The 27981-nt window shown below is 39.9% G+C and overlaps 1 protein-coding gene across 8 annotated transcripts; it reads left to right on the top strand.

The window, feature by feature from the left end:
• Positions 1 to 27981, top strand: SRRM1 (serine and arginine repetitive matrix 1). Of its 8 annotated transcripts, none has more exons than XM_053398760.1 (19): positions 2 to 218; positions 6400 to 6489; positions 7317 to 7439; positions 9638 to 9808; positions 11538 to 11650; positions 12383 to 12583; positions 13088 to 13288; positions 14141 to 14260; positions 16283 to 16554; positions 17668 to 17748; positions 18309 to 18395; positions 20635 to 20779; positions 21118 to 21159; positions 22815 to 22919; positions 23676 to 24134; positions 25195 to 25390; positions 25745 to 25927; positions 27008 to 27135; positions 27716 to 27981. In XM_053398760.1, the coding sequence occupies exons 1-18, from the start codon at positions 198 to 200 to the stop codon at positions 27110 to 27112; spliced, it is 2715 nt and encodes a 904-aa protein (XP_053254735.1). In that variant the 5' UTR covers positions 2 to 197; the 3' UTR covers positions 27113 to 27135; positions 27716 to 27981. The 8 variants fall into 8 exon arrangements, with proteins under 8 accessions (XP_053254737.1, XP_053254735.1, XP_053254738.1 ...); XM_053398766.1 differs by lacking the exons at positions 2 to 218; positions 6400 to 6489 and adding exons at positions 7741 to 7868; positions 8394 to 8442; positions 8762 to 8905 and having other exon boundaries at positions 7332 to 7439; positions 27008 to 27981; XM_053398763.1 differs by lacking the exon at positions 27008 to 27135.

The following is a 27981-nucleotide window of genomic DNA, read 5'->3' as shown; positions in this document are numbered from 1 at the left end:
CCGCCCACCCACTGCTTTCCCTCCCCTGATTCCCGCGCGAAGTGACGAGATCGGCGACGGCAAGGAGGATGATTCACTAAGCCAGAGGAGGTGGGGGCGAGGGGGCAGCGGCGAAGGACGGGCTCTCGCGCTTCTGCCGCGCGGTGCATGTCGGGAGACGGAGCAGCGCTCTCTGCGGCCAGGCAGGAGGAGTCAAGATGGACGCGGGATTCTTCCGCGTAAGTGCTGAGGCCGGGGTGAAAAGCAACGGCGGCGGGAGGGACGGGGAAGAGGCGGCGGCTGGAGGTAGGGCGGCGTAGGGGGTCGCCCGCGTCCTCTGTCCCCGGACCTCCGCCTGACGCGAGCCAGGCCGGCCCTTTCTCTTCCCCTCCCCGTGTGTGGAGCCGAGGCGGAGAAAATGGCGGCGGCGCGCGGCTTCTTTCCAGCGCGAGGCAGAAACGCGAAGGTGGGGGGCGAACGGAGGGGGGGATTCTTCCTCCTCACGCGCTGCCCCCCTTTTTTGTTCATTCTGTCTGCCTCTTTATTCCTCCTCATCCGCCCCCGAAGCCGTCGTTCTTCTCGTGGGTTTTCCTTTTTGTCTCCGCTGCTGCGAAGCCGTCGCCCGCCCACAGGAAGGAGGAAGCGAAGGGCCCCGAGGCGCCTGGGCCTTCCCGCACCTTTTAAATTAACTCATCCCACATGCACCCTAAACCTGCACCCTTAGGTTTAGTTCTCGGCGGTATTAATAATCGTCCCTTCCTCCATTAATAGCTTTGAGGACGAATCGTCCCTTTCATTCGGATATACACGGTTGGTCAATACGTTTCTGAAGCCTCAATATCCAGCCTATTCCCTCGTTTACCTCCCTCATCTCCTTCCTCTCCGCCCCAAGCCCACCCTGCTTTTGTTTCGTCGATCTTGGAGCTCTTTTTCCTCTTGGGAAGCCTTTTTATGCACTTTTTATTTGTGTGGACTAGATAGAACTTGTTTCGTTAGACTCATGAATAGGGAGAGTTAAGATAGATATGGAAACCATTGCATACATTTAAGTACAGGATACGAATGTGTACATTTTTTGCTCTGGACTAGCAGTGCAGAACAAGCGGCCTTCCAGTTGTTGGATTCCAGCTCCCACCGTTTTTGACCATGCTGGCAGAGGTTGATGGGAGTTACAGTCTGATAAAATATATAAAAAAGATTGTCTAGTAGCACATTAGAGACCAACTAAGATTGTTCTTGGTATAAGCTTTCGTGTGCATTCTTCAGATCTGAAGAAGTGTGCATGCACACAAAAGCTTATACCAAGAACAAACTTAGTTGGTCTCTAAGGTGCTACTGGACAATTTTTTATATATATTTTGACTGTGTCACACTTACACGGCAACCTACTTGAATGTAAATCCCTGCTCTGTAGTCTTTGCTAATCATACTTTTAGGAGTAGATGCTTATTGTACACACACATGTACATCTGCATACCTAATTTTCACAAGCTTATTGAAAACCCGTGCATCTAAATGGGGATGATGGAAATAGGGCCAAAAATTATGCGAAGTGAAAGAGATATCTGTAAATGTCCTGTGCAGAACTCAGTTAAGAGACACAAGCACGGTACTTTGGTAGTAACAATACACTACTTTAACATATTTAGTCTGAGGAAATCCCTAATCTTGATTCAGGACCAAAATGCAAGTCCATTTTTTAAAATCCAAGGGATAATTCCACTATGCAGCAGCAGATGAGTCCCTTTTCTGTTATTCCTGCAAGAGAACAGACAAAACACAAGTATACAAATGTGTGGAGTAAACTTTTTTGCTTTAGTTTGTCTTTTTGGTGAGCATTGGAAAGTTTGTGTAATATGCACCCAAATCAGTTGTTTTCAGATTTGAGGGGAGTCTTCCAGTATCAGGTTGATTGCAGTAGAGCCTTTGAATATGGAACCACTTCCATGCAGTTGAATTTCAGGAGCATATCAGTAGTGACTCATCTTATAGAAAAATTCCAATCTTGTGAAGAATCTGAAGGCTCACTACCCTGAAATCTGGTATGATGAAAAGCAGTATATAAATATTTCCAAAAAATGAAGAAATTTAATAAAAGTCCCCAGAAACTTTTGAAAACATTAGCGTTGGGGTATAACAGCAGTCCTGTTACATAATGTTAGGCGACCAACCTGTAGTAAAGGCAGCATGAGTTTGTGGACAAACTTGAATTATGTTAAACCTGCACTGATGCCTGCTCCCCAGCATGGTAAACTAGAGTAAGAAATGATCCTAAGGTACTGTTGTATACGTACTACAGTACATTATAGAGGCTCTGATCCTACATCATGATAATGATTATTATATTTATATCCTGCCTTTATTCCACAGAGCTCAAGGTGGCATGTGTGGCTCTGTTCATTTATACTTATAACAACCATGTGAGCTGAGAGATAGTGACTGGCCCAAGGTCAGCCAGTGAATTTCATGGCTGAGTTGGAATTTTATCCCACATTCCCAGTTCCTAGGCCAACACTATTCACTGACTCTTTGGACTTTGTGATATTCTTACACTGCCCTTAGATGGTGTTAGGGGAGAGAATATTGGTCTCTACTAGTAAACTTTTTTGCTCTATTTTTTGAGGTGTTAAAAGGCATTCTGGTTCTCAGGTTTGAGGAGTCAGTCAGTTGTCTGATCAAATATTGTCAAACTGACCAGGTATTTGACCACTGATTCTTTGGCCATAATCAAATATAGTATTACACAACAGTGTTCTTGTTGTGTAAGTGGCAGTCGGTCTTTTAATGCATCATGGTGTCATTTGATAGTGGTTACTTTCAAGTTCTACAGGAGTCACACATGCATGGACCTTGTTCCCAGGTACCTATTGCCCTGCAGCTGCATCCACAGTCTTTTCCCTCACAAATAAGTCATAAAATATAGCCTTTCCTATGAAATAGATAAATAAATATATTTACACAGACAGTAAATATATTTACATCTGGACTGGTGAGAGAGTATTTCATTCGTAAAATAAAGGAATTGTGAATATGCTTGGGAACATTTCACCCTGGGATTTTTAGAATATGTTTTCCTTTGAAAAGAAACTTCACACATAGAGTTCCAGACTTTTTGTTAACAAAAAGTGGAAATCATATCACAAGGAATCAGGAAAATAGCTCTTGCTTTCTAAAGATAGCATGATAGTGGTAACAGATACTTAGGGCTGGGATGCCCATTAAGTTCTAAAGAATAACTTATGTGAATGGTACAGCTTGTATCTTTGAGCATGCACAAAATTCCTTTTTAAATGGAAAACACATTCCAAAAAGTCCCAGAAGGTGACATGTTTTTGAGCACATTTTGTAAATGAAAAGCTTCCTCACCAATCCAGCTACTGTAAGCTTTTCCAATCATGTTTTTTTACGATATGATATCTTTATTGTCATTGTCCCTTGCGGAACAATGAAATTGAAAACTACATAAAACTACTACAAAACTACATAAAACATTCAAAAACCCCTAAAAACTCTAAAACCCCATTTTAAAATACACTATACTACAGTGACCCCTTATGCTGCGTTTAGAACCAGAATTGCATTAGCGTAGAAACTGTTTTTCAGGCGGCTAGTCCTGGCCTTTATAACCCTATACCTTCTTCCAGAAGGCAGAAGCTGAAAGAGATCATTTCCGGGGTGCGTACTATCCTGCGCTATCTCTGCCGCTTTCTTATGGCACCTGGCAGCATAGATTTGATCTAAGGTGGGAAGAGTGCACCCAATAATTCTCTCTGCAGTCTTTACAACCCTGGATAGCATTGTTTTCTCCCTGGCCGTGCAGCTCCCAAACCACACGCACAGACCATAAGTTAGTACGCTCTCCACAGTGCAATTGTAGAATGCCATCAACAGGTCCTTTGAGAGATTGTTTTTCCGGAGGATTCTCAGAAAATATAACCTCTGCTGTGCTCTCTTCACCAGGTCTTTGCTGTTCTCTCCCCAGGTTAGGTCGTCTCTCAACTCCATTCCCAGAAATCGAAACACTGAGACCTGTTCCACGCACTTCCCCTCAATAATAAGTGGCTGAATATTCAATTTACATTTCCTAAAGTCCACAATGATCTCTTTTGTTTTATTTAAGTTAAGCAGTAAGTTGTTTTTCCTGCACCACTCCCCCAACCGCTCAACTTCCTTCCTATAGGCCGTCTCCCCCTCTCCAGCTGTAACTAAACCAACCACCTTTGTATCATCTGCGAACTTAATGATCTTATTACTCGGGTATTTGGGGGCACAGTCAGCTGTACAGAGCGTGTATAAAAGCGGGCTCAACACGCACCCCTGCGGCGTCCCCGTGTTCGTGATGAGATCCGCAGAGACGTGGGAACCCAACCTGACCCTTTGGGAACGGTTTGATAGAAAGTCTAATATCCACCTGCACAAACATGGTGGAAGTCCCAGGTCTAATAATTTGGGCACCAATCTATGTGGAAGAATGGTATTAAATGCAGAACTAAAGTCTACAAATAACAGTCTCGCGTAGTTCCCTTGCTTCTCCAAATGAGTCAGTACAGCATGTAAAGCCATTGCCACAGCATCCTCTGTGGATCTCTTTGCCTTGTACGCAAACTGGTAAGGGTCAAGTCCCACTGGCAGACAAGATAAGATGTGCTTCCTCACCAGTTTTTCGAAACATTTCATTATAATGGGTGTCAGCGCCACAGGACGAAAATCATTCAGACTGTCTATCTTTGATGTTTTTGGATGTTTCATTAAGATTAAATATTTGGTTTGATAAAGAGCTTCCTTGAAATTTTGGGAACCATATCTACTTGGTGTTGTGCCCAGTATCTTTTTTTTATCCTTGGATTTTTCTGCTGCTGTAATTGATCTTCTGATTGGACAGGATGTTATGACCTGTTGTGTTTGGCAATTCAGGCAAACCCAGAATGTTAAAAGGAAGGTCGAAGCACTCTTTTGATGATGGTTACACCTCCTAGCATTGCACAAATGGTACCTAGATGATCACTGGTGAACGATTAATCCTTATGTCCTAGTCTGAGATACATTTTGCTAATCATAGAGCAACATACCAGAGCACCTGGTAATAGTAGTGGCTCTGTTCCAAGAGAGGGAATAATAAGCAGCCAGCTTTTATGTTATCTAACCACATTGTAATAAAACATCTACTCTCTGAATTAGTTTTTCAACAGTTACCTGTTCTGCATATAGCTTTTAAAGACATGCATGCAAGTATTGTTAGCTTCTGTGGTGTGCAAAATACTGGACTGTGGTTTGTAACCAGCGAAGTTTTGCTGAGTGTAGATTCATTGAAATTAACTGACCTAAGATTTCCATTAATTTAAATCGTTCTGAGTATGACCTAACATTGGATACAAAACTCAGTTTTTAACCCTCCCACCCACCAAACCATTGGGGTTGCTGTAAATCATAGCAGTTATTAGAAACATTTGTAAAGGTTGAACCGCTTCATACTCCATGTACATACTTGTTAGCATGTGGTCAGTTGTATTGTGGTTTTTAATCTCTCCTCATCCCCTAATTTTTTTTTATTGCATTTTACTTACTAAGGGATCCTATTATAATGAATGGAAAAGTACCCAGTGCCAATTCTTTTTTAAAAATGTGCTATCAGTAAAATCTATTTTCTAATGTTTAACAAGGCATTTTGAAATGAACCATGAGTGAAGAGACCCATTGAAATCAGTGGACATGTACTAAAACTAAGAATAATACTGGATTTTTCCCTGTATCTTTGTACACTTTAAAGGGTGTATGTGATCCCAATAGGACATACTTTCAGAACATATGGTGCAAGAAAGATAAGGCCCAGTGATAATGGGATTTCTCTTTTTGGTCGGCTTTCTGTCATAGTGAATTGGTCCATTAACAGGTTTCTGAATGCAGTAGTTTCTCTTTTATTAAGAATGTGGCAAACTCTCCCATCTCCTCCTGCTGCTTCCATTTTCTATATATAAAATATCAGCATTGAATGATGTTAACCTTCTGAGTAATTCATATGAAGCTTGAATCCCCATTACTTGATAGCTCACCTGTCAAATCCTATTTATAGTCTTAAGATATTTAAAAAGCTAGTGATGTGAAATTTTTAAGTTGCTTTCTAATGTTGGCTGGAAATTATTTGAGAGATTGCTTGGTAGCTATACAGTTTTCTAAAAGTTTGTGGCATGTAGGATTGCATGTGGAGATGGTAGAATTGTTGGGCCATTTTAAGGTTTAATGCCATTCTGCTGTTGAGAATTGAGTCATAGATGGTAATAAATCTTACAGCAAAGATGAGAAACCTGTGGCCCTCAACAAGTTAGCATCGAGAAATATCTTTGATTAGTTAAATTAGTTAACTGTATTTTATTAAATTAGTTAACTGTATTTGAAATTTACTCAGTTGTTTTATTCTTACAGGGAACTAGCGCTGAACAGGACAACCGCTTCAGCAACAAACAGAAGAAGCTACTAAAGCAACTGAAATTTGCAGAATGTCTGGAAAAGAAAGTATGTTCAGTTTGTTGTATTTGGAGAGTGATATGGAATTCTAAAAAAAAAATAATACCTTAATAAATACAGAAGATGCTTTTTGAATTTAACTAACTGAGCTAAAGTTAATAGGGCATTAAGAATAACTTGTTGTCTTGCACTTTAAATAGAATAAGTTTTTAAAGCTAATGGAGAATTTATGTTGGGATACAAACACGAAGTTGTGTCATTTTTCAGTCAAGGCTTCCACCCCATTGCAAAGAACTCTAGAAAAGAACTGTGAATAGTTTCATGCCTGGAGTCCAAAGACAAATTCGCTATTGAATAAACCATTTCAGCTGCAGTCTTTAAATCATGGTTTCTCAGGAAAATGGGGGCTGCCACTAGCTTTGTTAGATCAGCAGTGGGCCCAAGCCGTTTTGGGCAGTCCGTGTCCACTTGTCCCACACCTGATGTTCTAAGTGGCATGAGGCACAAGAAATGTCACGGCAAAACTAAAATGAAGAAGCATCAGGAACACACTCTTTAAGTGCACTCCTGATTCTTCCTTTGCATCACCAGCTTAAATTCAGGCATATGGTTTACCATATGGTGGTGCTTCAGTGATACTTTAAAGTGATAGAGAATGCTCTGTTTCAATGAAGTATCAAGCTAATACCTTCTACTGATAAACTAGAAAACTAATGTTTCCAAGCACTGCTATTGCTTGCTGTGCTTGTGTGCATTGCTATGGCATGAAAAACTTGTGTTATTTGACTGCTAGTTGGAGACCAGAAGTCTTAAGTGACTGAACAAAAGAAATGTTAGCATTAAATATAATTCATGTTTTTGGTTGATCAATGTAGGTGGACATGAGCAAAGTAAACCTGGAAGTAATCAAGCCATGGATAACAAAAAGAGTAACGGAAATCCTTGGATTTGAAGATGATGTAGTAATTGAATTTATATTCAACCAGTTGGAAGTGAAGGTAATGATTTTGCTGTGGTTGTATTTACACATTTGTAAATGTATTGCATTATTATTCTGCCAAAACTGAATTTTTTCTATCAAAAACAGTTGATGGAATTAGGAGGGGTTTTGTTACAATGTATATTGTGGATAAATTCAACTTGTAAAACATTTTGTTAAGGTTGACAGTTTTAGTGAAGGTGCATAGTTTGCAAAACTACTCAGGTGAAAAATCAGACTTACTGTGTTGATTTTGCTGTTACGTGTTAAGCTACTTTGACAGCAATTTTCTAATGATGATGTGATTTATGATTTAAAAGGCCTGAACCAAAATGGAAGTTATTCCTTGCGTCTGAAGTATAGCACCATCACCTTATTAGGTCACAGCAGAGTGAGTGTCCAATGTCGCTCTGACCAACTCCCTTGATGATGCAGTGTGTGTTTGGAGGTGAGTTGTGTAAAGTGGCCGAACCAAAGACTGACAAAGCATCCAGCAGAAAGCCATTGGGCAAAGCTTTACACTGCTCTTGAAATTGTTGTGAATTAGATCAGATTAAATGTAAAGCATAAGGTGCAGTTCTAAATTGGTAAGAGGCGTTCAGTGGAGACCTACTCTGTATAGAACTGTGGCTGTGTTCAGTAGGGATAGAGGGGTGGTATATTAATTACAGTAAAAATACGCTTCAGGTTGCTAAAGACGAAACCTTATAAGTGTAAGCCACCTTCCACTGAAATTAGTGGCAAGACACCCATCTTAAGTTAATGGAACTGAATTGCACCACTGGAATACAGCTAAACAGTTACCAGTTGTGTAACATGAACTTCAAAAATGAAACTGAGTTCATCATAAACTCAGTCTTTTATCTTAAACAATCTGCCACTGCATCCCAAGAGTCAGTACAGTATTTTCTCTGAACTAATGGCAGAAATGCTCTTGTGCTAATATACATTATGCTCAATCTTTCTTCCAAAGAATTCATCTTTATGATTTGACTGAACAGTTGACATTTCAACTGAGAAAGGTATTGCTGTTTTAAAAAAAGGTCATGGTGTATTTTGAATGTAAGATTTTATTTGTTAAAACAGCCATATTTGGAATTGTTTATGTAATTGCATAGAAATCGTAACTGGGGAGGAAAATTTAAGGGATCAGCTAAATAAAGTAAGAATGTATAATGGGAAGTAGCTTGCTAACATGTATTAGTGTAATAAAACCTAGATATTCAGTTTTAGTTCCCCTTTGTACAAAGCATGATTTAAACTTTAGAATTAAAAAAAACAACTTTTTTTCCTTTTTGTGGTTGTGTACTCATTATTGCTTGTTCGTCTTTTGCAATTTAGATAAATGATATAACATTAAACTCAAGGTGGTTGAGTTGCAGTAGGGAGTCGGAAGCAAGCCAAGGGAACATCTTTCTCTACAGGGGACTTGGCGATTCCAAACCCCCCAAAGTTCCAAGAAGAAACTGAAGACACCTGGAATCTGTACTTGCTTTGTGCTGTTGAGCTGTGCTTGTTATATGGACCTTGTTGCTTTGACCAACAATGTTAGAAATAAAGTGCCCACTTATACTGTGAGCCAAACTTGACCTCTTAATCCTTTGTGGGCATTGCATAAATGTCATAAAAACCAGATATGGCAGCTTTCATTCCATAAACGTGTCAGTGAAGGCTTAGTCTAGTTTGCTGATGAAAGTAAGAGAATGCATGCATAAATTTTTGTTCAGTTTTCACAGCAGGACACAGCAGGGTTATTGTAGATGATGATTCTGTAATGTTAAATAAGTGTACAGCTTCTGTCCATTGTACGGATCACAGTAAACAAAAACAAAACAAAAAAATATTTTCAAGCAGCAGTACCAAAGTCTATTGGGGAAGAATGTTTAGAAAGTTAACTACAAAGAAACTTATATCAACTATTATGATGCTGCTATACTAAATTCATGCCCCACAGCTGTAGCGGCTGCAGAGACCAAAATGCTTATGAAATCCACAAAGGATTAACAGGCCATTTTGAATGTAAATGGTATGACAAGAGAAAATTGGTAAACTGTTAGGACTATGTTGCTGAGCAACTTTTAGGGCAAGTTTTTTAAACTAGTAATGAGCTTAATATACTGTAGCCCCATGGTAGAAGATTGTGAAAATTAAAATGACTTACCTGAGTTTGTTTTTTTTCAAATAACCTGTATTTCTTCCTGTCACATCTCTTTGCAGAATCCAGATTCCAAAATGATGCAAATCAACCTGACTGGGTTTTTGAATGGGAAAAATGCTAGAGAGTTCATGGGAGAACTGTGGCCACTACTGTTAAGTGCACAAGAAAACATTGCTGGTATTCCATCTGCTTTCCTGGAGCTGAAGAAAGAAGAAATAAAACAGAGACAGGTAAACTTCAACAGTGCCAGTTGATGGGTTCAAATCGCTATTCAAATATGAACTTGTAAAATGTCTCTGGACAAACCACAGAGCATCTTAAGTAAATTGGGAGTTTTCTAGATCAAAAGTGGGGCTTGAACGAAAACGAATTGAACAGAAACTGTGTTAACTCTAGATATTAAGAGTGAGAGCCCTAACCATAACTACTCATAAGTAAGTTCTTTTGAATTTAGTAGGACTTACTCCCAGGTAAGCAGGGTTAGAATTGCAACCTAAGTGTAATATTAATACAATAATCAGTACAAGTTTAAAACTATTCAGTTCACCAACTCTGTTACATGGTGAACAGTTATTTCCTTTTACAGAAAGATGAGGTCTTGTGAGTGTTTGTTTTATTAAAGATGTGATTACGAAAGATCACGTGTGGAAATGTGAACATGGTATTGATTTGTACACATAATTGGTGTTCCCGGCAAAAAGGTGGTCAAATCATCTGCTGTGTACAGTAAGCCCACAACCTATGCACATTTAACGTGTGTAGTCAGCTTTATGTGCATGGCAAATAATAAACATAATAAAAATGGGGTGGGGTTCTGGGAAAAATGTATTTGAATCATTGAACCCATTGTGTTTAGACTAGACATGACTTTGGATTTAGGTGTGATGCCCAGAACATAACCCCGGTGAAAGTTGTGGACTTGGTTTCGTGCTCACTTCTACTCTGAAGAATGACTCCTTTTTGAGTTTCTGCACTCAAGGCACTTATTTTTTAGCTCCCAGAATTGCATGGTATTTAACTATTTAGAAAGAGCAACAATGGCAAACACCCTTCTCAGGTTCCAAGTGTGGCATGGCTCATTACGTTATATCAATCTTCAGTTTTCTGAAGGCATTAAAAGCTCAAGTTCTGCTACCCCAAGTGTTTGGAATAATAAATCAGCGTTTTACAGTGTCTGATCTTGATTGTAAATAATTTGTCCTTCCACTGTCCTACCATTGTCAGCTGTTTTCCCCAAACGCAGAACAAAGTGTGTGCAGTCTATTCTATCCTGTTAGTGCTTTAAATGTTTTACATCATAGTAGCAGCATATTAATTATCAGGTGACTCTAGAAATAAAGTACACCAGAAGTTGGGCTTATACAAATGATTTTAATATTTGATATACTAATTCAGTTTAGCATTATGAGATTTTATGGTTGACGTGGGGTTTCAAAGTTAGCACCTATCCACTTACCATGCCTAACCAGCCAGTTTTAACTATGGCTTCCAGTAATCTACTGAGTGGCAGAGACACTTCACTCTCTGCTAATGTTCATGTCATTGTGTAATTTGTCTTAGTGGTTTTCCTCTTTGAGCCTCCTGGTTTGAATGCATTTGTTCAGCTCTGTGTTATTCTTGATGTAAATGTACCTGAGCTAAAGTAGCATAGCGGTTTATTCATAGAACAATGAATTCACAAGTCTACAGATCAGTTTTTTGTTTGTTTGTTTGTTTGTTTTTGCTTTGACCTCACCAGATGACTTTAGACAAGCCACTTCTGCATTTTGAGGAAAATATTTGGTTACCTTATTGGGTGGTTGTAAAGACAAGATAATGCATTTGAAGCATTCAGAACACACTATATGAAGAACACTCTATATCGATGTGTATGGTGTTAATATTTATTCTTTCAGTGGATTCAACATTTTCTTCTCAGCCCGTGCTTCTGAATTAAGGGCACATTAATGTTTATTTCAGATTGAACAGGAAAAATTGGCTTCCATGAAGAAACAAGATGAAGACAAGGATAAGAGAGACAAGGAAGATAAAGAAAATAGAGAAAAGAGGGACAGATCCCGAAGTCCTAGAAGGTATTACTTAAATGTGTGTGTGTTGTTATTTTCCAAATGACTCTTGCATGTGTTGAAGCTGTGGTAGAGCAGCTCTATTAGTTAAATTTTCTTGGGAATGTATCTTTTAGTATTTGAAGTCTAAATGCTCTGGCTAAAGCATTTTATTTTTCCCAGTTAACAGTGCTACAAGGTGTACATTTGAACCTACATTTGTGTCCATGGCCCATGTATCATCTATGCAAACTCCCAATATTAAGCTGAGATCTTCAGGATCTTTTTGCTAGAGCTATAATGTGTGCATTTGTTACTTATAAACGTTTACCCTCAACCTTGCGCTCACCAGAAGCTCACACGCAAGAAGAATAAAAAAAAGATGGGTTTATTACTTGAAATGAAAGTGACAGAGTATATAAATGCTAAATTTTTTCCTTCCAGTAGCACCTTAAAGACCAACTAAGTTAGTTCTTGGTATGAGCTTTCGTGTGCATGCACACTGAAGAAGTGTGCATGCACACGAAAGCTCATACCAAGAACTAACTTAGTTGGTCTTTAAGGTGCTACTGGAAGGAAAAAAAATTTTGTTTTGACTATGGCAGACCAACACGGCTACCTATCTGTATATAAATGCTGTTTCAGACAGCAAAGTTAAATTATAAGCAGGTAGCAAGAGTGAGAAGGATAATTGGATTGGATATTAATATATTTTTCAAATTCCACAAGAAACTTGAATATAAATTGACTTTGTCCTAGGCGCAAATCAAGGTCTCCTTCCCCTAGAAGACGCTCATCCCCTATCAGGAAAGAGAGAAAACACAGCCATTCCCGATCCCCACACCATAAAACAAAGAGTCGTAGTGTTACTCCTGCACCAGAAAAGAAAGAAGAGACTCCTGAGCCAGAACCTTCAATCAAAATAAAAGAAACATTGATCCAGGAGGCCACATCTACTAGGTATATCTACTTGTTGAGAAGTTTTCCTTTCTAGTTTTGTTCTCATATTACTCTGAAACGTGATATTCGATGTCATGTGGAGTAGTGCATATAATTCAGAAAGCTGTAATTCTACACCAATTTTATTTAGTTATTTGTTCATCATTCTGGCTTGCTTTCATTACTTTTTGAATACATGTTGGACATAACCTAACAATACTACAGACATGTGAAAATGTAAGATTGAACATGGGAATGGAAGGTGCCAGGAGCTTTGTCTGAGGCATAATCTACCAATCGGGAGTTGATGCTTTTGGCGTGCAAGTGCCTTAAACAAATCTCTTCTTCATAGAACACTGGACATACCGTTTTGGTTCAGAGTTCTTAGCTAACATAAAGGGTCTCTTCTAGAATTCCCTGCCATGTGTCTCTTAAGTGTTGCAGATTGCACCCTTAAATTATCTAAAAAAAAAAATTCCCTCCAATTGTAATATTTGGTTTAATCTTCAAAATGTATTTCAACAGTGATATTTTGAAAGTCCCCAAAATTGAGCCTGTGCCAGATACCAAGGAGCCATCTCCAGAAAGAATTTCCAAGAAAGAAAGGGAGAAAGAAAAGGAAAAGAATCGTCAAAGGACTCCTTCCCGATCCAAGTCAAGGTCAAAGTCTCGCTCACGGTCTGCATCTCATTCAAGACCAAGAAGGCGTCATAGATCACGATCCAGGTTAGAGGGTTGAAAGGTGTTTTTGCCCTGCTGGGCAGCATATGTGTTCTTTTTAAGTCACATCTACCTCATCCAGTTTGGATGAAAAAATGGTAAAGCATTCCTCCTCCTTTGTCCTCTTATCATTTCTTAGAGTTTGGACCATTCCATGTTGTTTCTTCATGTGTGTGGTCATGTGAACAGCCTGTGATCACACCATGTCAAAACAGCCCCCACTCTTGTAAATATGAATTAGGACTTGATAGTTATCCGCGCGGGGCCAGTACAGGACATAGAGAGCAACTGCTTTGCTGCTTACACACACTGGTCTCTTTCAGCGCTCGATTGGTCTTCTGTTGCCTGTGTACTGAGACTTCCCAGGGCATGCTGGGTGCTTCCAGAGAAAGACATTTTGACTGACATAGATGTGAAGAGCTCCTGCTCCTTTACTGCACCAAATACTACTTTAACCTTAGGAATAATAAACTGTTATATATTGTTGCATCAGTACTGCAGTGGCACAGGCTTTCTCCATTACCATCTCAGTAGAATGCTTAGCTTTGAGGAAGGACCCTTTCTCACCATTAAGCATCCAGGTATCTGTTGTGAGCTTTCCTGCAGCAACAAAGCAATAGGGGTTCTGCTTCCAGAGGGGTAAATGGCAGTGTGTGGCCAGGTAATTACACAGGTGTTTGCAATCTTCCTGTTACACTGAGACAAAACAGAAGGCCAGTCCTGCTCCAAGTTTTATAGCAGCAATATACTAGGTGAGTGTGGCTCCACTGATAAGGAACTCCCTTCAGTTGGAGAGTTGGCAAAGCTTTGGCCTTGTAAATCAATAAATTTAGTATCTGAATTTTCATGAATTGATAGGTCTTACTCACCAAGAAGGCGGCCTAGCCCAAGACGACGCCCATCTCCTCGGAGAAGAACCCCACCAAGACGCATTCCACCTCCACCCAGACACAGAAGGAGTAGATCTCCTGTGAGACGGTGAGAGTCTCTAATTTAGAAGCAAGAGTCACCTGTATTTAAGGGATGTATCAATAGTAATGTTTTAGTTGCTTCAGTTCATTCCCCACCCCCCTTCAATCTAGGGAGATGAGAGTCAGAAACAGTCTCCTATTTGGTCTGAAACTGGTCATGAAATACTTTCCTCTTTGTGTTCAGGATGAAAGATATACAGAGAAATAAGAGACTTGAATAAAAATAAGAGACTGTTTTGTCTACATCCTGACTTCCTCAGTAGGAAGAGATAAATAAATAAAATACCATGAAAGTTGCCATCAAGGGAAACTGAACGCTGTCATTTCTACAATTCTCCATGGCCTGTCTTTTTAAATAATATATCCAATGCTCAGCGTAGGTTGACACGATGATGATGATGATAATGATAATAATAATAATAATAATAATAATAATAATAATAATAATAATAATAATTATTTGTACCGTGGCCGGAGCTGGGCTCAGGGCAGCGAACATCACCAAACTAACACAGTGTACAAAGAACATAAAAACAGGCAATCAATTAATTAAAATACATCTTAAAATTAGTTCAGAGCAAATTAAGATCTGGACAGATGGCCGTCCACGGATAAAATTGAGAGTGGTTAATATTCTCCCGGGCCAACTGTTACCACTGGTCTTATAAAGGACCTGTGAGCGGGCTAGGAGGCCTCTTTAATGCTTGTTCTTATACAGAAAGACAAGAATCAGACTGAACCCTGACTAAAGGCCTGGTGGAACAGTTCCGTCTTGCAGGCCCTGCGGAAAGATGTCAAATCCCACAGGGCCCTGGTCTCATGTGAGAGAGCGTTCCACCAGGCCAGGGTCTCTTAGAAAGTGTATTTGTTTCTGAACTATTTTTGAGACTGTACTTTCAAAGAATCAGTGTAGGGGTTGTCAGCTGTAAAAGCAAAATGTTTTAGGATTCAAATAGGACAGATGTCTTTACTTTTAAAGCATTTCTTGTTAAGGTTGACCCTCCTAAGAAGCCTTTGTTTTCCACAGACTGTACCTAAACATCCTAAAACATGGGGGAGCTTGTTTCACAGTAACTTGTTCACCATTTTTCTTTCATGGAATTCTGTGCATTTGCAGAGGATTCTGGGACATGTTTTAGGGCACATAATTTATGTTGGGCACTGACCAGACCTGTTGGACCCTGTCACCGCTGCATGAATAGCAGGTACACCTGACAGTGTACATTGCAGTGAAGTTGTGTAGTAGCATCCCAAATGCCTTTTGGGGAAGAACCCCCATTTCCTACAGAATGCCGTTTGAAAGCATTGCTCCTAAAGAATTAACATACACTCACTTCATTGCTACTCTTTTCATAGGATGCCATTATGTTACAAAAGGTTATGTGCACAGACAAACTGACATTTGAATATTGCTTTGCAAATTTTGTGACTGGATACTGAGCACTTGGACTTTAGAAAAACTTTTGAAAATTTAACACAAGTGTAGTTGTTTAGCTTTGTGATATCACTTCCAAAAACTAAATTGCTCAGGGCAGGGTTTCTTTTTTTCAGGTTCTCAGGAATTCTGCAGCCAAAGGTGGAGTCAGCAGGTACATGATAGCAACAGAACTGACCACAAATTGCGCCGCAGAATTCTAGAGGCCCTACTTTAAAGTGTAATCTGAAAGAAACTTGACTGATTAAACTCTCAATACTGATGGTTTTTCCAAACATGAAGGAACATTTTTTAATCCCCTTGCATTGGGCTTTTTTGAGACAAGTTTCTTAAATGAAAGAGTCCATTTAATTCAGTCCTTTAAATAGAATACTTCTAGACCATCCAACACCTAAACCACTTGAAACCTTTCCCATCACTAACTACTAAGTTAGGTCTGCTGGATGTGTTAAATTGAAAGTGCTATTCAACTGTTTGTGGAAATATCGTAGTAGAAGCTAGTAAGATCTTTGAGAAAGCAGGACAATGCAGATTGGTTACAGTGTCTTCTTATGATTAGTCAGAGAATACTTGATGTCAACTTGAATTTTACAGGAGGAGACGATCATCAGCATCTTTGTCAGGAAGTAGTTCCTCTTCCTCCTCTTCACGTTCCCGATCTCCACCAAAGAAACCACCTAAGAGAGTTGTCTCCAGCCCTCCTCGTAAGACACGTAGACTGTCACCTTCAGCAAGTCCTCCTAGGCGAAGGCACCGCCCCTCCCCACCCCTAACTCCACCCCCAAAGCCCCGCCGATCTCCGACGCCTCAGCAATCGAACCGTGCAAGAAAAGGCCGAGGCTCAGTTTCTCCCAGTAGAACCTCAGGTACAGAGAAGTAAATTAATTTTTTTACAAGACGCTCTTAATTGTGTGTATGGGGCTTCGTATAGCTCTTTAGTATCTAATGAGTGGAGTGTCTTAGACGCCTGCCTGTTTAAAGTGGAAAGGTTGTGGGGAGAGAGATAGATAATAAATACTAAAATGTTAGGGGGCCATCTGTGTTTTATTCTCCAGCCCAAAACCAGTCCCCTAAGCTAGACGGCCAGAAAAGGCAGGCAGTAAACTTCATGTATTGCTGGCCAGGTACATCTGTAAGTTAAGCACAGTACAATTGCCACACGTGTAGCTCAAAAGAGAGCTGGTGTAGTTACCATGGTATACAAGTACATTTAGGTTTTGTTGCTGTAAGGACTACTTGACATGCACACCAGTAGCAGCCAATAGCATTATTTCACATGACATCACTTCTGTGCTCCTAGATATAAGGAAAACACTTCTGTGTTTTCTTGGGCAGCTACCTGCATGAGTGGGTTGAGCACAGGGATCAACCTCAGTTGCTTCTTTTGGAGAATTGAGTTCCGTGGAAGCGTTGGTGGCAGGCTGGCAGTGTTTAGTAACTGTTTCAAAGGCTGTAACAGTTCCTTTGCTTGTACTATACCACACTTATGTTTAAAAATGCCACCATTAGAAGATTTTAAAAAATACAATCATTGTAGATTAGCCTATAATGGTGGTGACCTCAGATGTAAGTTCTGATTTCAAATTACAGCACAGTGGATGTGGTTAGAGCATTTTATACACTCTCCCTCTGATTCCTTTTACAGGGAGCACTAATGAAGATTTATCTGACAAGTTTTGGGGCATGTTTTTAAATTTGAGTTTCTTACCTGCCCTGTCCTAGGGGCTTGGGACTGTTCGCAGTTTTATCTCATTTCATCCTTGCAGCAACTCCTATGCTGTAGTTTAGGCTGAAAGATAGTGACTTTCCTAGAGTTGAATCTGGATCTGCACCAGAACGGTGTTGGGGCAGGCGGACGTGAATCACATATGCTTTGTGAAGGCTCCTAGGGCACTTAACACTACTGTATAAGTTACTATATATATACCCAATATTTTCCTGGCTCTTCCTCAGAATTCTGTTTATTTGTTTCTTTTCAGCACCGAAACGTAAAAGTATTGAAAAAAGGGAATCTCCCTCACCAGCACCGAAACCTAGAAAAGTAGAATTGTCAGAATCGGGTGAGTTCCTCAATTTATGTCTTTACATTTTTAATACGGAGTTATTTTGAGATTCTGTGATATTGGGAGTCGTTTGTGTGACTTTGGTGCATTAGGTGCCCAGTGTGTACCTTTTTATGTGAAGATGCCTCATTAAAATAAGGCTAACCATTTAAGAACACTATAAAATGTAGCAAAAATAACCAAAAGAGTGAAAAAGCAACAGCAGTTCAAACATAATCATCTCTAGACTCTCTTGACATCCAAAGCACTGTAAAAGAACCATGTCTTAAGAAAGAGCCCTGAGATTGTGCTCTGTGAATATGAAATGTATTCCATAGTGTTACTGTTAACAGAGGGAGAGCTATAGCTCTGTGGTAGAGCGCCTGCCTTGCATGAGAAAAGTCCTAGGTTCAGTTGCTGGCATCCCTAGGTAGGGAGACACTGGAGAGACACTGCCGGTCAGGGTAGACAGTTCTGATGGACCAATGGTCTGACATAGTATAAAAACACTTCCTATGAAACACACTTGTAAATATAATATTTCAATGTGCTTTTCTTTTAATTTGCACACTTTTCAGAAGAAGACAAAGGTGGTAAAATGGCAGCTGCAGATTCTGTGCAACAAAGACGGCAGTATAGAAGGCAGAACCAGCAGTCTTCATCTGGTACGGTATTTTATAGTTTTGCAGACTGAATCCTTGTAATGTATACTTGGAAATAAGCTCCCTCTTGTTTACTGGGGCCTCTTCCCAAGTAAGTGTACAAAAAAAATAATGTCCTAATATGAGTTGTTATAAATGGCTTCTATTGCAAACCTATAATTTGGCTAAGTCGCTTGGATTTCTTTATGTGGACTGTTCTGGTTCTATCCAGCATTTCAGGGGTGGGGAACCTTTTCTGACCAGTGGGCCAGAACTTTATCTCCCCACTTGTGGGGCTGCCTACCTGTCAATCACCTGATCCCATAGTAACATCAGCTGGTGCTGTGCTTTAAAGCCCCAATTGTCAGGACTTCAAATATTCCAAACAGCTGGAGAAGGGCTTTCAAACAGCCCCGAACTGCTCTGAGCCTCTCGTGTCTGGAGCTTCAAAGAGTAGTACTGGGGGAGGGAAACTGCTTTCCCCTCTCTGAGCAAGGCACACTACCACCCTCCCAACTGCTGATGGAAAGGAAAAACTGGAAGCTCACTTTGAAATCCTAATTGTCCCACCCTTACCTGCTTCACACCTGATGTCATATATAATGTCAGGTGCTGGGTGTTTGGCCATGGCTTCCTCAAAAGAGAGTCTGGCTAGCCAAATTCTGCCTGCAGGCTGGCTGTCCCCCAGCCCTTTAATATTTGTTACCAGCTCATCCATTTTGAAATTAGTGGCAACCTTCATAGATTCTATTTAGGAGGCTGGCTTTTAACCCTATAAACTTTTGTTCTGTAGGCCATTGCAGTTATTAGGGGTAGGGGTGAGGTGCAATTTTCTATTGCTGAGAAAAGGCCCCTGCTAGAATAGAGAGTGGCATCTGTGGGTAAGATAGCTGCGTACACAAAATTCACAGGTGTTGGACTGCGGCAGTAGTGAACCTGTGGCCCTCCAGATACCGCATTTACTCTAGCCTAATGCACCATCGAATCTAATGCGCACCTCAATTTTCAGAACATTGAAACCAAAAAAAGTATTTGCTGGCAAATGTAAATGTGCCATTGAATCTAATGTGCACCTTATTTTCACAACATAATTGGCCAGAAAAGGTGAGCAATAGATTCGAATAAATACGGTATTATGACACTAAAATTTCCAGCAACCTCTGGAGGGCCACAGGCGCCCCCACTCCTGTACCTCAGGCTTATTTCTTAAATCACTGGTTCTTAAAAAATATGAGGTGCACCTTCCTAGAGAGTTGTAGTTGGTTTGTTGGAGCTGGTGTAAGGTATTTGATGTTTGCCTTTAATGGCTCAAGAGAGTGCCTTATCCCCTTCTGTGACGTGTTGAGTATTAGTAGGGCATTTTTTTGCTTCCTTGGAGATCTTTCAGTAGGCATTTGAAAAGTGTATTTTGGGCTAATGTATCAGCTATAGGCACAGTTTAGATGCAGCAATATCATAGTAATACACTGATTTATTAGTTTGAGCACTGCTCTCCCCTACCTCCTCTCACACAGCATATAACTGGGTTTCCCAGTTCAGATGTAGGCTTTCATTTGAAGCACAAAGGGAGTGCATTGCTTCAGTGCTCATTTTAGAACTAATAAGCCATGGTTGGTTAGAATGAGATTGTTACATCTTAACCAGATGACAGTGTTTCCCTCTCTGCTTGCATTGCTCATGGGTATGGCCCTATATTGAAATTAGATTGAAATAATTTAATCTTTTCCTTTCACATCCTTAAAAACTGTTGGCTCACTGCCCTTGGGAGCTAATGGCACCTGGCTGCTTATAAAAGTAGGCTTTATGTGTGAACTGAATGGGAACTTAGAGAAGCCTGCTAGCATATAATACTTAAAGTTTGGATTACTTCTGGTTCCTAATATCTCTTAACATGCCAGTTTTAGAAGGACAGCCATGTGGGTGGAGTTGGGAATCCATGCAGAGAGGATGTTTGAAAACAGAATCCATAAGATTATTTTTTTTTCAAACTCTTTAATCAGCCACAGATACATAATTGCACAAATTGATTTGTAAAGCTGCTAATAATTATTCTACAGAAGTTTGCTGCATTTTGATTTTTTTATTGTTAAGGGGTTCATTCACAGAGTTTGATTTCCTTTTAAACTGGTTATTGAAAAAGTTGTGAAAGAAAAATTAGCGGAATTTAGCTGCTTTATATAGAGTCATTTAAAAATAATATCATTAATTCTAAAGTCATTATTGTGTTGCATTTTAGAAACAAGAGTCTTTCATTTTCTTACAGATTCTGGTTCATCGTCATCATCCGAAGAAGAACGGCTGAAAAAGTCAAACGTAAAGAATGGTGAAGTGGGTAGACGCCGGCGACACTCGCATTCCCGTAGCCCTTCTCCATCTCCACGAAAGTGGCAGAAAGATTCTTCCCCTCGGTAACTTCCTTTGTTTTATACTGGCGTTTACTTCTAGCCATTGTGCCATTGTTTTCTGAGCACCTTATTATATCATTTGGAGCTTGTTTTGCTTTTGTATTTTCTGCAGTCAGAACTAAATTTAGCACCTGTCCCAAACTGAGAACATGACTGTTAATGTTTTGTGTTAGCGATGTTGTTTCTGTTGTTCCACTTACTTTAATGACTTTGGCTGATTTTAATCGTTAGGATTCATAATGGGAGCTTCTTGGGGCTAAGAATTGCTAATTCATCCTAGCAAGTAACTCTGGGGGATGTTTGACTTCTCAATTTTTTTCCCTCCCCTCCACTGCTGTCAGGATGCAGATGGGAAAGAGGTGGCAGTTGCCAATTGTTAAAAGGTCAGTTAGCAGGTTAATCTGCTAATTAGGATTAAGTCTTAAAGGGGTTTTTAGAAAGGTTGTATTTTCTACTACTACTACTACTATTACTATTAACGTCAAATTTATAACACACTGTTCCGGAAAGGAGCCCAGTGTGGCTTCCATTAATCAAATAAAAACAATTCAAAGCAGCACTGTAACATATTGCAGGCAGTACTTATTGCATATTTAACATAGGCCTACCATGTAAAAAATAAAGTGGGGGGATGCTAAGCCTGTGGGAGGTGGTGGTGGAGGAGGGAGCCGGGTGCACCTTACTCTTTCCTAATTCTGCTTTGATCACCTCTGCCACCAATTCAGCTACGAAGGAAATGAAAAATAGAATAAAGTTACAAAAATGGGATAATAAAACAAGATGACAGTCTAGCAATGCACATTTGATGTTTTCCAAATACATATTCAGAAGTAGTTAAAATAGAGTTTAATTTATTTATTTAAAATAGAGTTTAATGTGTTACGGAAAGCAGCAGTGTATGATGTTGTTAAAAAGGTTACATTCAGGGTTTTTTTAAAATATTTGTTTAGGATCTACTGTAAAACTGAAAGTGGATTGTTTTTGTTTTTATTACATCAGCTTCTGCATTGTTATAAATTTCTAGTTACAAAAGAAACCCCAATTCATCACAACATTGTGTACTTGTATTGAGGATTATTTTTGTACAATTTTATGTTTTGCTTCACTTTGCTCTAATATTACAGACACCCCAAGTCTCTGAGAAAGCTATGTAAATTTTTTTCATGAAACATGGGTACTTTGGGATGTTGCCAGCTATGTACATATGTGGTGATCAGAGGATCCTAGTTTGTGGAGGGAAAGAGGCAGAAAGTAAAAAAAAGTAAAGTGGCACAGGTGACTTGGAAGTGAATTCTCTATCACTTCCACCATATGCCTTTGAAGGGAAAATTAAATTTATATGCATATTGAAACTGAGCTGAGCTAAAATCTTGGACAAGCCTGCTTAAATACACTTCAGTTGTCACCTAAACAGGCTTCTCGTTGCTTCTGTACCTGTGACATCTGTGCCTGGAAGGGAATCATTTAAGTTGAAGGTCTGTCCCTGTTTTGCCAGTGCAGTTTTGCTCCTTGAGGGAATTGCATTAGTGTTGGCATGCTAGCATGTGGTGGATCAGTCAGCATTGTTGCTTTTCATAAACACGGCGCCGTCGTGCGCAACACAACAGGATTATATTGTAAATTAAATGAATCATAATTGGAGGAAAGAGGGCCTGATAGTAGCAGAACATATTGTCTATGTGTCACCTTACAGCAGCATTGAAAGTGTGTCCACAAAGACACACGTATTTGCTAGCCTGTCTGCTTAAAAATGGCTATGCTAGTTATTAGTTGATCCTCTTTTCTTTTTTTAAAAAAAACTTGCCTGGTGATCCCAGGAGGCTAGGCATGTGGCTTTGTTTAAGCCCTGTCCTCTGTGCTTGTTGGCTACTACTATGAGCCCAATGGTTGAGTGGCAACAATTGTTAAAGGGATCATAGCTGAAGGGCAGGATGATGTTGCCTTGGCCAGCAGTAAGCTACTTTGTACATAGGCTATTGTGCATATGCTTCTTACTCTAGGATCTGTCTTGAGCCTTTCCCCTCTCTCCTTCCTTTAGTAGGAGGAGGCGCAGTCCATCGCCACTGCCTACCAGAAGACGGCGCTCTCCTTCCCCTGCCCCTCCTCCAAGACGGCGTAGATCACCTTCATTACCACGCCGAAGGTAATACTTGCTACTTACCAACTTATGAAACACACATCTCTATAAAAAGTGTGCTGTTAACTTAGAAATGGCTTTTCATCAACATTTGATAGAGGCATCAATATTAATTATTTTGAAATTGGCAATGAAACTATTGATGCTTCTTAAGGTATTTATATACAGTGGTACCTCAGGTTACATACGCTTCAGGTTACAGACTCCGCTAAGCCAGAAATAGTACCTTGGGTTAAGAACTTTGCTTTAGGATGAGAACAGAAATTGTGCTGCGGCGGCGCAGCAGCAGCAGGAGGCCCCATTAACTAAAGTGGTGCTTCAGGTTAAGAACAGTTTCAGGTTAAGAACGGACCTCTGGAATGAATTAAGTACTTTTCCCGAGGTACCACTGTATTTACTTTAGTTTAAGCTTTTAAGCGGCCAATGGTTTCAATAAAGTTTATAAAAGAATAAATCAGGTGAAACAGCCCACAAATATGATCACAATTAAAGGTTAGAGATGACATCCAACGGTATCTGTTTGTGAATGGAACAGTGGTTTACAAAGATTATTTCAATAGGCATATTTAAATAAAAAAAGATAGTGAACATGTTATAGAACATTTAGAAAAATTGTATAAATAGCAGGAGGTATTGCTTTCTAATTATGCAGTGGCATTTACAGGCAATTATAGCAAAGTAAAACTGTTCACACAGTTCTCTATTATTATTTGGAAACACCTTCATGTACCCCTTAAATTACTTTGCATATTTGTTTCTAAGGTCTCCATCACCACCACCTCGCCGGCACTCTCCCACACCCAGAAGATATTCTCCTCCAATACAAAGAAGATACTCTCCTTCACCCCCTCCAAAGAGAAGGACGGCTTCTCCTCCTCCCAAACGAAGGGCATCTCCTTCTCCACAGCCGAAGCTTAGAGTCTCCCGTTCCCCACCACCAAAACAAAGAAGTTCTCCACCCCCAAAGAGACGCTCGCCATCAATATCTTCCAAGCACAGGAAAGGATCTCCGCCCAGCAGGTCCAACCGTGACGCCCGTTCCCCTCTGCAGAACAAACGGCATTCTCCTTCGCCACAGCCTAGGCCTTCCCGTCCTTCTGCAAGTCCCCCGCTGCTGCGCCGGGGACCTTCATCTTCTCCCCAGCGAAGGCATTCTCCATCACCAAGCACCAGGCCCATCAGAAGAGTCTCGAGAACCCCAGAGCCGAAAAAGTCTAAGAAGTGAGTAATTCATTGGCAGCCAAAGGGCTGCTTTTGATATTTGAAAAGCAGTTTGGATAGGCCACTAAGGAATTTCTGAGAATATTACCAACCCTGAGGTGTATTGCGTAATTTCCCTACCAAATACCAACTTGTTTGATCGGACTTAGACATGAAATTTCACGACAGAACACTGGAGAAGACCCATTGAAATTAATGGACTTAAGTTAGTCATGTTCGTTAATTTGAGTGGATCTTCTCGGACTGACTTCTGTTGGATACAGCACATTTCTATCATCTGTTCCATCGGTGGTTATTTATTTGTAACAAAATCTTAAAAGAATATAAATTCTTGATCCTACAGTCGACTGTAGCATACTTGATTCCAGTCAAATATTAAAATATGGTTGGGAATATGTTGGTTTCTGACCATACCTTGGTGACAAAAAAATGGGGAGAAACCCCAAGAACCTCTGGTATAAGAGCAAATAACAAAATGAATAATTAGAGCAATGGAGTAAATTTAATATACTGGAATTTTTTAAAAAATAGAAATGAAAACATGGAGGTTATTTAAAGGGCACATAAAAGTTTGACTAAATATTGATAGTTTTAAAAATAAGTCTTTATTAAATTTTAACCAACATAAGAAAAAAAATTCAGTTGTCAAAACAATATAGTTTTGATTTAAGAGTAACCCTCTGGGAAAGATCATGATTTATTATGTACATATATTTATGTACCATTTCAGTATTTATTTTTTTAAAAATCCTACAAACCATACAAATGTCACAAGGGACCTCTGTCCACGTGAGATAAAAATGTACAAATTGGTTGTAACATTAAAATTCAAATGAATTGTTTTAGAGCTGTAATAAACATAAAAAAGAGATTTCATTTGGAAAGCCATGAAAGGATATATCTTGGAAAAATGGAAAGGGGGCTTGAAGTTTCAATTGTAGGATAAAGTCTGTACTTAGAGAACATTTAAATTAAACTTGTGTATTTGCATATTCAATTGAATTCCATCATTCTTAGCATGGAAATCAAGATTTATTTATTTTTTACCTCTTTTCCTAAGGGTTTCCACACCAAGTCCACATTCTGTGAGAAGGGGATCTTCATCCAGGTCTGTTTCAGGATCTCCTGAGCCACCTCCTAAGAAACATCCAGTGCCTCCATCTCCTGCTCGATCTCGATCGCCTTCTGCTCACTGGTCGCCACCAGCACCTGCAAAGAAGGCTAAAAGTCCTACACCAAGTCCATCACCAGTAAGGGTGTGTATCTTCCAGTGCAACTGTGATGGCCACCTCTCGATTCATGCATGTGGTTTAATTAACCATTCTCTTGCGCTGACCGAAACAATGTTTGCTGGGTCTAATGCAGCTGTGAATCTCTACCAAGCTAGACTGACAGTTACTTTATTACTGGATTCCTGCTGCTTTAATTTCAAACGCGAAAGCTTGTATTTTTGCCAGTATACAGGCAAGTGATCATTGTCAGGGAGTTGTCTAGGAATGTATTGCTTTGTGGTGTATGTTCAAATTCACATTATTTAAAACATTTATATGCAGGCTTTCCATAAACAGAGCAAAGCGAACACTCACAAAACAATTTGCTTAACATTACAGAATTCTGATCAGGAAGGGGGTAGCAAGAAGAAGAAGAAAAAGAAGGATAAGAAGCATAAAAAGGATAAAAAGCACAAGAAGCATAAGAAGCATAAGAAAGAGAAGGCTGCAGTTGCTGCTGCAATGACTGTTTTTACCACGTCTGCACAGGAAGACCAGGAGAAAAATATGGAGCCCCAAAAGGTAAATATTTGTTCAAAACATTTATAAACCACTTTTCTATATTCCATGTGGTGGGTTGGAAACTGACTGGCAATGGTTCAAATATTAAGGGTCCAGGAATCAGATTACAAACTATTTTAGAACGGCACACAAAGCTTGCATTCTTCCTTGTACAGTTCAAGAATACCTTTGTTTGAATATACCCACGAGCTGTGTACTCCAGGCATTTGCAGGCTGTGGTCTTGCATGGGATCAGCTTTTTGCCGTATTTGGCATCCTGAGAACCTTTGTCTTAAGGAGGCATAGTTCTGGCCTGCGTGAGGCTCTTACATGGGAAAGGGCCAGCAACTGAAGAGACCAAGGCTGGGGCTTGAGCTGCTGTTCTCAGGCTTCCTTTCACTACTGTCCATCTACTCTCTCTCTCAGTTGTCAATATTGAAACATGCTGATATAAAACATAAGTTCATATATAAAACATAAGATGGAAGCTGTGATGAGAGAATCTGGAAAGGAGGAACCTATGATCTTCCCAGCAAGCGTAGCTGCTGTCCCAGGGAAGGAGATGGCATGTTTTCATACTAGCAGTACAGAATGGAGGGAGGTTGTTTGACATCCTTGCTAGAGGCACACCAGAATGCAGGCAAGGCCTAGTAATACACCGTGGGGCTGGCTTTGTACCATGAGAATGAAGCCCTGCTTGTTTGACCTTTGTAAAGCAGAGGTGGAGAGCCTGTGACATTCACGATGTTGTGGAACTCTTGCTCTCATCTGTCCTGGACAACATAGCCAGTTGACAGGGATTTGGGGAATTGTAGCCCTACAACATCTGGTAGGTCAGAGGTCCTCCATCCCTGTTTTAAAGGCAAAAAAAGATTGTGTTTCACCAAAATCTGCTAAAGTGTGATACTTATTAATACTTCTTTCCATTTTATATATAGCTCCATTGTCTCAAACTAGAATTCCTCATGTTGATAGTGTTAGTCTAAAAAACTTAGGAATTTTGCTGTTTGTATCATGCAAGTTTCTGCTCTTTGGCCAAATCTAATTCAGGCTCATATTCTGTGACTATAGAAGTAATTGCTGACTTTCCATTGCGTTAAGGAGACTGAGAGTGAAGCAGAAGATAACCTGGATGACTTGGAAAAGCATCTGCGTGAGAAGGCTCTGAGGTCAATGAGGAAGGCGCAAGCGTCTCCACCATCTTAGGCTGAAGCAGCATTTGATATAATGTACATTTTGTTTGGTTTGTACTCAGACTTCAATTTCAAATTGCTAAAATGTGTTTGAGCTTTAGACTTTAACATTGGTTGTAATAATTGCTAGGTTGAAGTTCATGTTTAAAAAAAGGCATGGATCTTCATTACAAAAAAGCATTCACGGTGTACTAGTGACCTCCTTCAACAGTTGACATGGTTTCACTAGAATTTTCTTATGCAGTAAGGAATTCTCTCCCTCCCCTTCCCTTCAAGGGTTTTAAAACGAAGCTTACAGATCCCACAGTTCCTCTAAAATGCCGTTGTACAAATGCTTATGGAGTTTCTAATCTGATTTCTTGCCCTAGGCCATTTGTGGTCTGTTCAGTTATCAAAGAAATTGCATAGAAACACTTGCAAATTCTCAGATTTCTCTGTTTGCCTGTATTGTCTATGCTTAAAACCGGGATTAGTATTTGAGGACGGTGTCTACATGGTAACCTGCTGCTCTTGCCAGTGGGGTTTATAATGATGTTTATCTGGAATGCTGGAATTTAATTTGTTGTTGTTTTTTCTCTTTCCCGCCCCCTCCCTCTTTGTTTTCTTTTTAAATTAGTTTCCATAATCGGCAATCTCAGCAGAGTTTGGCATACAGTTTTGTTCTGTGAAATGTTGTTGTTGCCCCATTCATAGTTTTTTTTTTTTGTCTTGTTACGGTCCTTTGGAATAGTGTGAAACTTTCAGAGCTGTGATCTCTGAAAGCCTGAAGGGCCTGAACTTTGGATATTGTCATGTTCTCACTGGGGTTTTTTGTTTTTTTAAAAAACTAAAGCTATTATAAAGCTTGTGGATTAAACAAAATAAATTTCTAAATTTAAAGGA

Source organism: Podarcis raffonei, chromosome 8 (assembly GCF_027172205.1).
Source record: "Podarcis raffonei isolate rPodRaf1 chromosome 8, rPodRaf1.pri, whole genome shotgun sequence".
Classification (NCBI taxonomy): Eukaryota; Metazoa; Chordata; class Lepidosauria; order Squamata; family Lacertidae; genus Podarcis; species Podarcis raffonei.
Note: the sequence above shows the minus strand (reverse complement) of the source record. Positions and strands in the feature narration are given on the sequence as shown.

Bases quoted from the DNA above. Each gene is read 5' to 3' on its own strand.
- SRRM1 (XM_053398760.1), top strand. From the start codon at position 198: ATGGACGCGGGATTCTTCCGC. The intron at 7,440-9,637 runs GTAATGATTTTG...ATCTCTTTGCAG, and splicing joins TCAACCAGTTGGAAGTGAAG to AATCCAGATTCCAAAATGAT. The intron at 9,809-11,537 runs GTAAACTTCAAC...TGTTTATTTCAG, and splicing joins AAGAAATAAAACAGAGACAG to ATTGAACAGGAAAAATTGGC.